Source organism: Rhipicephalus sanguineus, chromosome 10 (genome assembly GCF_013339695.2).
Source record: "Rhipicephalus sanguineus isolate Rsan-2018 chromosome 10, BIME_Rsan_1.4, whole genome shotgun sequence".
In the NCBI taxonomy this organism is placed as follows: Eukaryota; Metazoa; Arthropoda; class Arachnida; order Ixodida; family Ixodidae; genus Rhipicephalus; species Rhipicephalus sanguineus.
Genome location: NC_051185.1, coordinates 35,077,172 through 35,093,606, shown reverse-complemented (window position 1 = coordinate 35,093,606; position 16,435 = coordinate 35,077,172). Strand labels below are relative to the sequence as shown.

At 46.8% G+C, this 16,435-nt stretch overlaps 1 protein-coding gene across 2 annotated transcripts in view; it reads right to left on the bottom strand.

Annotated features, from left to right (window-relative positions):
- LOC119371643 (uncharacterized) overlaps positions 1 to 16,435 on the bottom strand; it is a 204,357-nt gene that overhangs the window by 45,903 nt on the left and 142,019 nt on the right. For both annotated transcript variants that reach the window (XM_049419928.1, XM_037642090.2), the window contains 2 exons: positions 5,765 to 5,991; positions 1,970 to 2,214 (listed from right to left, as the gene is read on the bottom strand). In XM_049419928.1, the coding sequence (XP_049275885.1) occupies positions 1,970 to 2,214; positions 5,765 to 5,991 (472 nt within the window). The remainder of the gene's footprint in view (positions 1 to 1,969; positions 2,215 to 5,764; positions 5,992 to 16,435) is intronic.

Here is a 16,435-nt window from a genome sequence, read left to right as displayed (position 1 = left end):
TCCGGAAAAGACAACCCCGCGGACTTGGTCACACGAGGGGTTTCATCACCTCATCTTCTTGTTTCAATAATGTGGTGGCATGGTCCAACCTGGCTTCATGATCCCGAAGAACCAATGCCTACTGAGCGCGCTGAATTCTCAGAAGAATTTGCAGTCTTCGAACAGAGTCCAGAAGGAACGTCGGTGTGTCCCAAGGGCTTTGGTTCGAACGCTATATTATCTGTAAGCAAGTACAGCAACCTGAACAGACTGCTAAGAGTCACCGGGTGGGTGTACCGCTTCGCTGCAAACACGTCAAAGAAACAGTGTTCCACAGCCGGACCGTTAACAGCAGCAGAGCTCCACAAGGCAGAACACTACTGGTTGCAAAGGGTCCAAGAAGAAATGTTCTCCGAAGAAGTGCAGGCCCTCCGCGCAGAGAAAGAACTACCGTCCACGAGCCCAGTTCTTCGATTACATCCTTTCCTGGACGAAGGTGGTCTGCTTCGCGTTGGAGGTCGTCTGCAGGAGCTAGCAGCCTCTTTTGACGTCAAGCACCCAATCCTGTTGCCAGCAAGGCACACCTTCACCCATCTTGTGGTTTCAGCCGCGCATGAACGCGTCCTTCACAGCGGAGTAGAAGCCACGCTTTGCGAGCTTCGAGAGAAGTTTTGGGTTGTGAAAGGACGACAGACCGTCAAAAGGGTACTGAGGAGTTGTTTGCCTTGCAAACGCTACAAGCCTGTCGCTGAGACCTCACCCTTTGCTCCACTGCCACGAGACCGAATAACGGAAGCCAGTCCTTTTTTTGTCGTTGGGTTGGATTTCTGCGGGCCCCTCTACACACGTGACACGCCTGCTACTAGCAGAAAGGCCTACATACTCATGTTCTCCTGTGCTGTCACTCGAGCTATCCATTTGGAATTGACAACCGACATGACAACGACAACAACGCTTCTCGCCTTCCGCCGTTTTATTTCGCGGCGTGGAATCCCCGACACCGTTTACTCGGATAACGCACTGTCCTTTCACGGCTCAGCGCGAGTGCTCAAGACCATTCTGCCAGCTCTGCGAGAATATGCGGCGAACACCAAGATCAAATGGAAGTTCATCGCTGAGAGAGCTCCTTGGTGGGGAGGCTGGTGGGAGCGCCTCATCAGATCGACAAAAAACGCGTTGAAACGGTCGCTTGGGCGCAACAGTCTCGACGCTGAGGCCCTCGCTACGGTGTTATGCGAAGTGGAAGCAGTCATAAACAGCAGACCTCTTACTTATTTCGATAGCAGCCCTGATGAACTGCAACCGCTGACTCCGTCACACTTCTTGCTTGGGAGACGCCTCATCTGCCTTCCGCAAGAAGTCAGCAATTCTTATGGCATGTCATCGACGAGAGAGGACCTGATTTGTCGCGCGCGCTATCGTGAGCGTCTTACAGCGGAGCTATGGAGCCGATGGAAGCGGTCCTACCTCCTTCTACTTCGATCTGCGCACAACGCGCCTCATCGTAAACTACCTCGGCTACACGAAGGTGACGTGGTGCTTGTGCATGACGAAGGCACACATCCGCTACTATGGAAGCTGGGCAAGGTTCTCGCAGTGCACCCGGGAAAGGATGACATCGCGCGCATCTGCACCCTTCGACTAGCATCGGGACACACCATAAAACGACCCGTTCAAAAGTTATACATTCTGGAGGCAAGTCAGCGAGATTCAACTGCCTCGTGATCGCCTTGGCCCCTTGGGAGTATGTTGCGGACGATTGCGGCCGCGCGGCAACAACCAGGAGGACAAAGAGAAGAAAGAAGACGTAGGCGCGAGCAGTGGAATAAAGGAGAAAGGATGCTTGGTCTAGGGCTCGGGTATTAATTACGCGACAACGGCAACCGCGGTTGTGTTCGGTCTGTATACGCACGCAGCGATCCGCAGGAAGCTAGCGTATGTCTCCGCTGTAATAACGCATTTAACGATAATAGTTCAGTAATTAACAAACCTGAGCGCCCTCGTGGACTCTGGTCCGGCATCGAGGCGGTAATAGACCTCGGCGTTGTACGGCACCGGGTCCGGGTCGTGGGCGCGAACCTGCAGTACCCTGTACCCGGGCCGGGTACGGGTCTGATGCACCTCGGCGCGGTACACCGGGTGCTCGAACCGAGGCGGGTACTGGTTCGGCACTGTCACCTCGATCTGCATCGTCTTCACCTCCGTCACCCCTTGACTCACGGCGGCCACGATCACCTGTTCAAGGAAGGGTGATAACAAGTAGTGAAACTTTTTTTATTTATTTGTTCGCATCAGACCAGAGTATACCATTAAACAGTCGGGACACTAGCCGAAGCTAGTAGAGACCCATAGCCCTACAGGAATCACAGTACAGGATTTACGTGGAAAGCGTAAAACATTTAGGTGACAAAATTAAAATAACCAAATAAGGATACAAAATTGGGCGACTTAGATTACAATAATAGCTAACAGCTCAAAGGGACGTGGACGAAAGCGCGTGTGTCGTCTCGCCTCCTCTTTTGTTTGCGTCCTTTTGCCCTGTTAACCATCAAGTAACCAAACCACTCATAGCGAACAATCAAACAAGATGGCAATAAAAGCATGGCAACACAGGCAATTCTAATTACGTAGCTGTGAAAACAATGCAAAGACAACCACATAGTACAGTTACATATAGGCAAAAACAGTACGTTCATAATAACTATATTTAGAATGTTTCGGCGCCAGTGCACGATCGTTCATGCAAAAATGCTTACAGGCAATGAAATGACTGATATTATTATTATCATGTGTTTTCATCTCACAACCTTTTAGTTGCCAAAGCAAAGTTCACCGTTTTTCTGTGAAAGTGGCACACTTCCCATTTTACTCATCAAATATATAACTTTCTTTGCGTACTGTGGACACACAAAATCAAGATTCTTCAAGCATGACTTAGTTAAAACTTTGCCGCGTTCGTAAGAGCTCATGAGCAAGAACTTATTTGCCTGACTGACTGACGGTGCTTTTATTCGTCACCGCATTTCGTCACTTGCAGACGTCGTCATCACGGCACAACTTCTGGCAGAAGTTAACTTTCCTGAAGAACAGCACGTCAACCTCGCCGTCACAACTTGCGTACCACCAGCCATTCGGCAGTTACGGTTGCTGCGACTTGTCGTGACATGCATTCACGACAAGCCGGACTTCGTGACGACGGGAAAGTCGTCATAGCGATGAAAAACATAAAGAAAACCCCGCAAGCTCTCTGAAATTCCTGTCTCCTACTTGGTACACGCGCTAGGCACTTCGGCGGTATTCGAACGTTCCCGATGCCCTTGGATGTTTACGCGTCATCGTCTCGTGCTTGTTTGAGAAGCCACCCTCCCGTGTCGCTGCTGTTGCTGACAGGAGAAGCCTGCTGTAAAAGCAGGGGCGCCACTGCTATCACCACGCCCTCCTAGCTACGTCACCAACACGTCTAGATTCAGACAGAACGTGGTCCCAAGCTCGCGGAAGGCTTGTAGAAGGGCGTATAAGACGCGGGCACCGTCTTGACAGCGTCAAAGGATCTCCGCAAGAAGAACGAAAAGAATTCTAACGTGAGACGTCGAGCGAGGCGAGGACGTCAAGAAGAACGTTCAGACGAGCGTACCCGAGAGGGACGCAGCTCTTTCAGCCTCGAGGCACAAACGACGCCTCTCTTATTCTTTTTTTTCTTTGTTTTCTTTTTAACGCGTGCTCGGCTCCGGACGTTTGCTTGGAGTATCAAGCATGCAAACTGGCTCCGCTTCTGCATACTGAGTGACGACCGTGTTTTGAGAATAATTGCTCACTTTTTGACAAGCGCTGCCTGCGGTGGAGACGTCTCGACATGGATGCGGAGCTGAACGCCGGTTGTACTTCTTTTTGCTCCGCACTTTATCGGCGTTTTCTGCGCGAGTGCCTCAACGTTTGCGTTTTGCGCGTTCGCATTTGTGGAACTGTTCGCGTTGGTTTTGTTTTGCTTGTGTGCGTCTGCACTGTCATGGGTGTTCGCGTTGCTGTGTCGCAAAAGACGAAGCGGAATGCAAAGCACAAACAGGCAGTTTTTAACGCACTGATACCGTCCTCGTAAATATATACCGTTTCGCTTTTGTAGCATTCTTTTCTACCTTTCCAGCTAATGAATTGTAGAACGTCTACTAATATCTGCAGGAAAACCAGTTTATCTCATCTAAAATTGCAGAAATGTATGATATAAAGTCGTACACCAATGTCTACTCCTGATTAGGGTTCTTTGAACAAACCATCTACTCTCTCACATGACGGCCCATTTATTCGTGGATGACAGCATATACTGACTGAACGATCCATCCCATACCACCCATTCGATTTTACTTCATCCAATCCATAGCATTCCATACTATTCTGTTCCGAGAATTCCACACCATTCCATATCATTCTATTCAAACCATTCTGTTCCATCCGTTCGACTGCATTCATTGGAATCCATTCGATCCCTCCCATTTCATCATTTGACATAGATTTCCCCACACTACGTCCTTCTAAGACGCAGTTCAGGCAAAACCAGGCATACTCTCCATCATGGGGAGTATTCTGGTTGTCTGTACGACGCACTAAACTGCGACTCAATTGTAATGTATCTAAATCATGAAAATGCTTGACTCGCCTAGCGCAATTAACTTCTCCCCATCTATCTCTGAAAAATTCTCTCAGGGACGCGACGTGACTATATATGGACTGGAAGCGATTGGACTGGGAATTTCGCTCGCTCGCTCCAAATGACACGTTGAAAACGGGCTGCAAAACGGTAATCCGCCCGAACCGCTTTAGGAAGTCCAGCTGCTACGTGCGAACTTTAAGGTCATCGGCAGCTAACGGCCGATATATGAACTGCCTCGCTGCGTTCGCCGCCTGTCGTAAACACCTGACGCACTAAGACGTTCGCCGACGAACTCCCTGGCCACTCGGAATTCAATGCCGAACCCAAAGTGCCCCAAGTTGGCTCGCAGTCGCCTCCTTGCAGAGGCTGTGCGAACGACAGTCAGAGATTTTTATCGAAAGTACTTGCAAAATGCAGACTATGGCTCATACGAAAGGCTGTATAATAGGGCATAGGTTCGAGCTGAAGTCGTTGCCGAATACTGCCCCTGCAAGTTCATATGCCTAATATAGCAAAGATCATCGCTTTGATGAGAGTACCATTCTTTGGGAACGTTATCCGTTTGTAGCGTATACAGAGTGTTCCAACTATCCCACAGGAATATTTAAAAAGATAGTAACGGGGCGTTACGCGACGCAAACGTATTACATATCGCTTCCCGTGCACTGAAAGAGCCAATACTAATCGTCGATTCATTAATTAGTCATACTTATACCTGCAACTCGACAAGTATTCACGTAATTATCAAAATGTCAATGATGCATATGTAGGCGTGTTCAAATTACATCTAACTGCGCTAATTTCAATAACCTACCAATTGCGTGCTCTTTTTTTTTGCCAGTTTAAGAAACACATAACGTTTTGCCTCGCCCTCAAGTGCTCGGCTTCTCCAGCAATCCAATCCAGTCAGTTACTCTAAATGGCCCGAGGTTACCTTGCCTTCTCACTACATGACCTTCCCGTGCCCATTTCTCCTTGTTTTCCACTAAAATGTCTTTAACAATGTCTTTAAGATGTCTTTAAAATGTCTTTAACCCACTCTGGTCTCTTGTCCTTTATGGTTACACCTATGATTTCATTACGTCAGCCTTTAATGTCATCCAATGAAAGGAAAGTCCAGAATATCGTTGTTATACTGACCACGTACTTGTCGCCGACCTTCCTGGTGATTGGCCGCGCCGTGGTCAGGTTTCCGGTCACGTGGTTCAGGTGGAAGTGGTTGGAGTCCTTTACGTCCAGAAGACTGTAGGCTACGGGTTTGCCCGGGGCAGACTCATCCAGGGCACGAACGGTGGTCACGTGAACACCAGCCGGGGCATTCTCGTGCACCCGGGGGTCGTGAAATGGCGACCAGAACACCAGCACGCCTGCGCATGCGTAGGCATAGACCAAAGCAAGAAAAGGACATTAGCGAATACCAAAAATATTTGTAGCTGTAAGCCAATACATGTTTTTCAGGGAAAATTACTTTTTCAGTCTCATCAGCAGGGCCGGCGCCGGAGGTAGGGGGATGGGGTTAAGGGGGGAGGGGCACCCCCCTCCCCCCAAATTTTCACCTGAACCCCTTTACCTCCCACTCTCAAGGGCTAAGAGTAAAAACACAAAGCATAAGCGGCCTGTCTCCCCACTATCCTCCCTTCGAAGGAACTGACTTGTCTTGGGTGTGAATTTCACAGCAAAAATACAAACAGTAACACATACTGACATATATTTTGTAAAAGAAAGAGAGAGTGCACCGAAAACAGTGCAACACAAAAAGCTCACTAACATAGCGCACAGAAAACGAAAAGAACATCCATAAATGAAGTAGGGGGGCTCGCAAACTACAGGCCCACGAAGAAAGCGGAATGAAATTTCCAAACAACGCTTTAGAATGCATCGAAAACTGCAACTCGCGAAAGTCAGTTCCTACGACCGAGGTGTATATTGTATTCAAAAGCTACCGTCCTGCATTCAATACACGGGTGGTGTGTTTGCCGACAAACATCAGCGACGACGAATGCAGACGGGAAGGTAAACACAAAGATGCACAGTCACCTTTTTTTTTCTCGTATTTTCCTAGACCAGGCGCAGATGGAAAGAGACGATTCAACATTCAGGTGCGGAAGCCTGAGCTTCGAGAAAATTCGGGCGAAAAACTCCAGCTCGTGCTTCGTTTTCTGAAGAAAATGCAGTTCCCTGGATGAAGCACTGTTTATCTTACGGGGATGACTTGCTTCGCATTCTAATGTGTGCGTATGGGCTTTTGTTGTGAGGAACATGCGAAGATGCAAGCAACGAAATGGCAACTTTTACTGGACAAACTCAGAGGCAAACTTCGAGGAGTGTTTTCCACGCCTTTGCGCTCTTTATTCCGTCCAGTAAGAAGTCAATGCATCCGAACGTTCCCGAAATGGCTGGGAAGTGAACCGTTGTCCAACTCAGAAAAGAAGAATCACTAGCGCAGTCTCAGCGAGCTAAGCCCGCCATGGTGTGAGCTTAGAGCAACGTGGCTGTATGTGAGTGAGCGCCTACAAAGAAAGAAAGAAAGAAAGAAAGAAAGAAAGAAAGAAAGAAAGAAAGAAAGAAAGAAAGAAAGAAAGAAAGAAAGAAAGAAAGAAAGAAAGAAAGAAAGAAAGAAAGGTGTACGGGTAGGTTGAAGTGGCGAGGAGGTTAGGATGTGAGGAGGTGATGGTAGGTCTTGGCAAGGACGCAGAACTGCATGATACCGTAGGTATCTCAAGTGTGTTTTGTTTATTCTTTTCAGTTTGTTTTTTTTAACCCTCGAACTCTCAGCTGCTGATCAATGCGCATAATTCATGGGAAAGGGTCAGCGTATCGCGCGGCCCCTATTCTTTGAATAATAAAGCGCATCGCGGGTTGCCAGTGCAAAAAAAAAAAAAATAAAAGAATGGTGGGGCCTACTAACGCAGACGACGTGCACTTCCTGAAAACCTCGTCCGTTTTTCGTCTTCGTACTTTTCTTTCTTGTTTTCGTAGTCTTCTTAACATCTTTGAATTATTTTGCCTTTAGCTGTTCTCTCTTGTTGTTTGCTTGATTTGTCAATAATAGATCGGGCTACGCAAACAAGCTTCTCGAGAACTCCTCGTACCTACGGATGTGCCGACGACGCATCGTTGTTGCATTCAAGTATACAGAATGCGTGTTTTCGCAACAACGCACTACCTCATGATTATACTTCTGAACGCACATCGCACGAAACCTGGGGTGTATTCACATAGGCGTGCTCAGGGTTCTAGAAACAAAATGGGACAGGGGGGGGGGGGGGGAGTTTCAGCGCAACGAAGCTTCATCCAATGAAACTGGCGAAAGAGCGACACGTGACCCTTTCGGAAGCCACCTATGAAGAACTGTCAGTAAATGCGTGAAATGGATACGCTATTTCAAGGCTCTCGATATTCTATTGCAACAAAAGTAATGTCATAATGCATTAAGTTGTGTGTGTTATAGTAATTAAATCTACTTCAATTGTAATAAATGTCTACTTATAGCGAAGTCATTCATGCTCCGTTTTTGCATTAACAGAATGAACTGTTACGCAAGAAATATAGTGCAAATTCGTTTTCGGGTATGTCCATTTGGAGCAAAGAAAAATTATACTTTTGACGTTGTTCACGGGAAGGGGCACGTTGAACGACTCGTCGAACAGTATAGTGCCTTCAGCAAACTGATCATATACAACAGTAGACTGCAAAATGAAGTTAAATGAAGGCACATTTATCATGCAGGAGGTTCATTTCCTCCAAAGCTCGGTGTATCTAGCTCTGTTAGCCCCTAGTTGTTACAAATGGCAAAAACAAGCGGTGTACCCAATTGTGTACACAGCGTGTCGAAGGGTCAAGCACCGCAGTCAGAACCTTGCCCTTGATTCAAATTTTACGCGCTGCTGTGACGTCGTAGATGACGTTTCTGCAATAGGTCACGTGTCTACGAACTGCTGAAAAAGAAACAGTGGCCGAAAGCAGTTCCAAAATGGTGGGCGGATGGGGGCGGGGCGAGCGTTTAATATTGTACCAATGTATATTTTGTCGTGAACATATATTTATAATATTATATAGTAGTCCAGAGGGATCGATGAAAGCGCCAAGCGTGTGCCGATACGAGTATCGCCCCGTCTTTTTTCGAGAGAGGTGCGCCAACTACTAATATGGGCCTCTTTACAAAAGTGATCCATCGCGTGACCGGTACATGCCGCGATGCCTTAACAGACAAAAGGAAACATGCCTGCGCCGCGTCAGATTAAACGTCGCCTATACTAACTACTTCAAGGGCAAGATTGAACTGTCTGGCTCACCACTATGCATTCAGTGAAACGCCCCAGAAGACCGGCGACGTGTTCGGTGTGACTGAAGGCGTTACGCATCAGGGAGACAGTCGCTGAAGGCGGAATTACACCTAAAACGGGACTCGGGCTAAGAATTGCGGCATATTCTGGGCCCATGGCAAAGCAACACCTGTGCTTTACGCGCCACAAAATCGCTGTTGACTTTTTTGCGGGCCACAGAAGATTTAAGGAAACTTTGTAAACAGTAACTTATGTTTGTGTGTGGGTGTGGTGGGGGGGGGGCTGTATGTGCTGTTAGTTGTGTATCAGTGTATATATCACAGTCATCACCCAGCACATGGAGCAGCATGTGAGGCGAATCGCAAGGCCAAGATCTTCAGCTTTTCGTTAAAACATTTCTCTCTCTCTTTGTCTCTCTAGAGTCGTATACGGTTGACAATATACAGTACACCTCACTTTGCTGCCCGTCCTATGTATCGCGTTAACATTGCGTAAATCTTGATGCTCGCATCCCTCCCTTCTAGCTTATCTCTATTCATATACGTTCGTCTCATATATCTTAGTTTACGACATTCGGTCGGCAAGAAAAACGCAGCGGACAGACGATGCAAACTGATCAGCAGACAGTAATAAATATACAAAAACGTTAAGACTGAACATTTTCTTAGGCGAGCAGGCGACATCCTTTATTTATTTTGAGTTCGCCTTTTTTACCCCTTTGATTAGCGCACGAAATTCCTTTTCCGTGCAAAAGACCAGCAATATTATTGCCAAGTTTTTGTGCATTTTTTATTCGCTCACCAAAGGCTTAAACACCGTCGCCAGACGCATAATCGTGCGTACCAGAATGTGGAGCGGTAAACGCTTTTAGTTCATGAACGCTATAGCCAGCCCATGCTTTCTTGTTTTTTTTTTGTTTTGATCTTGTTGTCATGTGGTCGGCCTCTCCGAGTGCAATGAGCTGCAACAAAACCGTCTCAAGATGCGCCGGCGCAAGTTGCGCATTGCGGAGGCACAAGAGCTCGACCGCGCCATTTGCATAAAAAGGGCCAGAATTACGGAGACTGCAAAAAAAAAAAAAACTTTATTGTCTATCTTGTGGTTTAGCGAAAAGAAACGATGCAAGACGACGCAACACGCGAGAGGACGCAGCACCATATTCCTGCACGGTTTCTTTGCATTTAAGCTCAAGATATGCGGCGCCAAACAGCTCGCCAGTCTGCTTTGTCTATACCTATTGCATTAGCCTGAAAAAGCCGTCATTCGTGGCTCGAATACATGCAGGGCTAAATTGGGTGAGTTCCTGCGCTTTTGTCCTTCAGATATCCTATCTCTCTCGATATATATATATATATATATATATATATATATATATATATATATATATATATATATATATATATATATATATATATATAATCTGTGTGTGTGCTAAAGAAGATGCGTGAAGTGCAAGTACCACAGCTGGGGTTCTGTTCCGGACATTGACGGATTTCACCATCTTGTCAACTTTCGTAATGGAGGCATTTTAAGCCAATAGCAGAGCCCGTAGCATTCCTCCAATGGCGGAATTCGACAACATGGCGCAATTTGACAATGTCCAGAATAAGGGGGCTGAGCTAATGCGGTTTTCAATGTTATAAACCTGAATACACAAGCAATGAAACGAGAACAAAACTTTAAAAAATCATACGTATTTTTTGCAGCACGACTTGTATCGCAAACAACTTGAAATAGAGGAATATCATATTCTGTGTATTTGTGTGTGTGTGTGTTTGTGTGTATATGCGTGTGTGTGCGCGCGGTGTCCTATTTCTCAATGTTGAGGTACGTTGGCAGGATGTCTGAAACAACGACTAAGATCTGGCCGCCCTCGCTCGACAAGCTACTGTACGATTCCGCCTTGGCCTATGATAAATCCAGAAAAAAACTTAAACATAAAGAAGAGACAAAGCAAAACACTTCGCCGACCGCGTATACCTTCTTGTCTAGCGGCAATCAAGCCTCCAGACATTCGCTCGACGCAATATTTCCTTGTTCCAATTCAGAACCCTCCCTCCTCTGGAAACCCGGGCCCACTACCCGTGTAATTCAGTTGTGTCTCGCATACCGCGTTATATCGAATAAACAAAAAGAGCCAAAAGACGTAAAATAGCAAAATCGCCATATAAATCCTATGCGAAGCTGGCTGCCAGATTTTTAGCTCAACCTATCTTCTCGGTCGGGTTGCTACGGAAGCTTCAGGAACAGTCGAGTTTAAATTCACTTTCTGGTCTTGTTAGAGGGTAAATATTATGGAGAACGATACAGAGGCAGATAGCGAGACGGCAGCACCGCGCGCGTAGATATCGGACTTTAAAAAAAATGAAATTTTGGGATTGAGCGTGCCGTGACGTCAAATTCAATCCCACCCGTGCGTATGAGATTATAAAGTTTGATATGAGTTGGAGTGTAACCACAGGGGAGTCAGGAAAGGTTTCAGAAAATAACCCACGAGGTGATCGTCCCGTTCCTGTGACACATATAAACGATCGTTCGTGCGCGCGAGGGAACGTAGCTATTTAGCTTGTGGACCTGGCTAAAGTGTATCTAAGGAACGTTATTGAATGTGGCTGAACTCAGCTCACATTGAAAACAGGTTTGACTATAATTTGCAGTCAGAAGGCGAAAAAAAAACGCAAGGCCTTTGCGGCATACGCAGCACATTCATAGCGAAAGCTGGAGGAGCGGCCTTTATAGAGCCCGCTGTGAACTGTCTTGGGTGCTTTCGGGGTGACTCGTACACAAGCACAGTTGCGAGGCCCCCACTACGCCATAAATCATAATTTTGCGAAGTGGGGTGGTACCTACTATGCCGTTATTCATCATTCTGCGGAAAACCAATGTACCCTCTACGCATCTGTGAAGCATTATGTGTTCCCTATTGATGCTGTGGCTGATGATGACGAAGCATTATAGATGAGCCCTTTGTAATGGGTGGGAAGGTCTAAACCACCCACTCGTTATGCAATTCGAATTGTGTGACGCTTGGTTGTAATTTAACTCTTATGTCACGCTATGTTACATCTGTTAACTTGATTCCTCGCCAGACATGACGCCTGCATAGGGTATTTTTGCGAAGCAGTCTCGAGTACCGGCGTGGCTCTGTCGTAGCAAACTCGAGGCACTGGGTTTGGACCCTGCTCGATCCTGGGTATCTTTTTTTCTCCATTGTGCGCGATATCGGTTACGGACACCGGCGGCGGCGGACAACTACGCCACCACAATCGGCTGCTGTTGTGATCTCATAACAGCTATCGATGTAAAATTGCTACCCTCCCTTCCTTATTAAAGGTCGCAATGCCATGGGGTTGTATTCTTAATTTATAATGTTTATTTTTAGTTTGCTAGTTGACCATTCTATTACCATCACGAATTTATCATTGTCTAGGAAATAACATAAACCAGCAGAAGCAGTTATTTTGACCCAGTGCTCCCGAGGGAAATGACGCATTAAAAGATACTTAAGAATTGAGTAACACGACTTTAACGAAGTTGAAAGTTTCTCATAATGTGATCGCACTGTAAACTGCGCCCCCATTTTGCGTTCGCGAAAATGTGAACGATTAATTCACGCTGAACCAAAGGTATGAAGAAGGCATAGATTATTTCGGATACGTCGGCAATGACAGTCATACAAATAATACCGGTACTGGTTAACCGCCCTGTTAATGAAAGTTTTCTTAGCAGTGGTAGCGTACTGGAATTATCTCGCAGTGTTATTAAACCCCGAATGTCAAAACAAAGTGAAAAAGGCGGAAAGCGGCATTCGCCATAACATACGTAAAATGAGTCGCATTCCTTGTGAAAATGCTAGAAAGAAAATCTTTAGGTGTAAAGGGATAGCTAAAGGTGCTAAATAGACGACGTCAAGAGAAGACGCCAATAATTATAGTTAAGTTTGGAGACAATTCGAAAAAAAAATGACATTTCACTATGGAAACCAAGTTGAACAGCAATATGGACCTTGGATATGCCAGACCACCTCTAATTGCGGGAACGTTCATTAAAAAACAAAACTGAAAGGCTGTAGACGGACACTTTACATTAAACGGCTTTGAACATCCAGGCCTATCATACTGCTAAGTTTTTATCGCAACAGGACCTACTTGTACGCCTATGTTTACAAAAAAAGAAAAATTAATCAGGCATGAGATAAAGATGAAAGTCGCTTATGCCTGTAAAAACGAAGAGGAGGAAGTGGGGAGAATGCATGCGTGGCTGATGGTACCCACTAAACATGCCTACCCGCTTAAAAAGATAACTGTGGTCATAATTCCATTCCGTCTTAATTAGAATGAGTTACCACGGGTACAAAAGCAGAAAAGCTAGTTGTATGTTTCTTGCTTATGTACGTACGTTTCCCCTTCTGTCGCAATAATATTGTCCTTAAGCAAAACAGAGGCGTATTTGCCAGGACGCTGTAAAAGCAAACTGAAACAGAATCTTGGTTTGAGCTAGTTGGTATCGGTTAATAAGTGAAGAAGCTTTTCGGCGCCAATTGAACGAGGACGAGGAATACACAAAGACGCCCGTCCTGTTGTTTCATGCTTCGTTCTCGTTCAAGTTGCGCCTAAAGATCTCTTCAATTACAAAGTCACGCACGCACACATGCTCGCACAAACAGACAAGGCAAAAAAATGCCCCCACCTCCCCGAAGGGAATCGTGAGGAAATTTCTTGCGCCGAGAATACACGGCATAGTAATTTTATTGGCGTAAAGCTGGACACGTCGACATGCTCAAGTGTCTCCCTTTTGGGCGCCTCTTTCAACGAACGCTTCCTACGTGCGTTCGTAATCACCTCAGGGATGTTGCCACCGCCTTCAATGCAGCACAAACGCGTTTAGAACGCGCTGTTTTCAGGCTGTGCCAAGGCAGCACAAACGCTACAAACGCGTTTCAAACGCACTGCATTGAGGCGGTGGCGCAGGGAGGAGAGAGAGCGAACAGCGAGAAAAGAAGCGGCGAAGCACTGCACCTACCCTCTCCTACACTCCCTCCACACACGCGGGAGCTCCGCCGAGCTCCCGCGATGCGAGCGCCCTCACACGCCAGAGCGCGCTCCTCCTCTCCACTCACTCTCCGCTACTCCGCCCGCACCACCTGCTCCAGTTGCTAGGGGCGAGGATAAGCGCGCGCGCCCGCAGCTGTTGCTATGGGAGAGGGAGTGAGAGCGGAGAGGCGCGCGGACAACGCCGGACGCCTGACATAGCCCGACTAAGAAATTCATTCGCATTTAAAAGAGAAAGAAGCAAACACAGTAGTCTTTTTTGCCCAGTTCATCCGACAAATTATTTGTTATGTTCACTATTACACGTGTCCTGGTCTCCCATTCTCTGGCTGATATATTTAAAAAATCAGTGACTAGCAATGAGAAAATTCTAATTCTATACTCCAGCTCTGTTAGAGCGGACTCTATACATCAGACTCACCAGTATCTTTTTTTTTTCATACTGTTAAGCCAATACTAGGATCACAACAAAACCATCCCGTTGCTAGTCCGTACAGGCATGCAGTAACAGGGAAATGTTTTGTCGTTCTATGCTACGATGCAGACATTGCGCAAAAATAAAAAGAAAACAAAAAAACGAACTCAGTGTTGATGCGGATCACAGCGGTTGTTTTGTTTACTACGCAGCATGTTCGGTGTTGCAGTAGAATTGGAAAAGTGGTGGCAAAAGTGTGTGTGGGGGGGGGGGGGGTGGTTACGGATGTATAGAACATGTCACTCAGTTTTGTTATCGTACGCTTTAATCTTAGTTGTCCTTTGTTTTTTTTTAACATCTATTCCTCTACCTTTTTTCTGCTCGGTGATATGCAGCCCGTACAACCCGCATTGGCATACTATATTCCCGAGAGCACCCCCACATTCGGTTCCCGTTCCACACTACAGGCTCAACGCGAAACGCGCAGCTATTTTGTTTCTTTCTTCACAGCGAGGAACGCGAAAGTTATTCGCTTCGGGTACTCTTATTCTAGGCGCACGGATGAAGGCGAGATACCCGGCTGGGTCTTGCCGAGAACAAATGCTTTATGAAACTTTCCCGGACAACGCGTGCGAGTTCTTTTTCAGGCGTTCCGCTGGGGCAATGTTTCTCCGCTGCCTTTCGTCTTTGTCTTGTTCGAACGCTGCTCTCTTTCTCTCCCACTTTCTCTCTCTGCTTCTTAGCAATCACCCTGAATAAGGAAGGAGAAAAAGAAATAAAAGGAAGAACAACAATCGGCATGATAGCGCATGTAACGACAACCGTACAGAAGCGGGCACTGGGAAAGAACAACTTGAACACGTTCGCTCGCTTCGTTCGAATCAATCACCTCAAGCTTCCTGCGGGAGACGATGTTATCGTTTCTTTTTCCGGTTCTGCGTGCTTCACGGCAGTGCGCGAGAAGAAACACCGCTCCTGCCCGTAGGAGTATATGGGAAAACGTTGAAGCCCATGTAAACAAACGGTATATCGTATTTCGCAGCCAAACCATCCTTCACAATTTTTTGCTCTCGACCTCTTTGTATTGCTTTCGTCGAGCGAAGGGTCGGTGGAACCAACGTGGGAATGCGGCATAGTCAATTTCGGGTTTGCAGTTGTATGACAACGCGAATTGCTCCCTCGGGTAGCCGAGACAAATGTCTAGGTGGTGCGGGTTATTGGGCAGTATACTGTGAGGTGAACTGAACAACCCATTCGATAGTGTAGGGACAGAGCTGTCGTTATGTTTGGTATTGCCATCTGTGCTGTTTCGCGAAATAGCGCCCGGCCAGGCTGGCGGCTAGGCCAATGCGATATTGCCCGCTGGCGTAGTAATATGAAAGCACGTCCGTTGGGCCCCTGCAGCTGCTGATTCCAAAGTGTGCAACTTGTTACTTTGCTCACTATACTGAACGGTATCAGAAGTAAAGTCAGAGTCATCAAGAATCACAACCAACAAGAATACTGAAAGGGATAGTTGAAGAACACTTGATCGTGGCTGAAGCCATAAGGAATCCGTATGGATTCCCTTGTGGCTTTGGCTACAATGAGGCGGTTGTCAATTATCCCTTTCATGACCCTTTCGGCACCTTGTGGCATTCCGCAGAACTCATTTGCAACAACAAGAATGGCAGAAATGATCTCGATATGTGGTGCTTGATGGCGTAGGGCCAGTGATGGCCAATGAGCGCCAGATCATGACAAAAGGATAGTGTAAATCATAGTAAATATATTTGCTGAGGTTTAACTCTGCTAAACCTAATTATGACGAGCGAAAGGTATGTTTGCCTTGTTTGGCAAAATCCACGCACACAGTGTCAAGCTTTCGCTTCGTCACTTGGTACAGCAGCGGCGAGGCTCCGAGCAAGCGCAGCTGGGAGGCGTCTCCGCAGCGCATCACGCGGCGTGACGTCATGCCTCCCGCACTTACGCTCCGGAGGCTCAAGGTCATTGCGACGCGATGAATGACCCTGAGAGGTATGGCGTAGTAGAACTATCGCTAAATAATATGCGTTTAGAG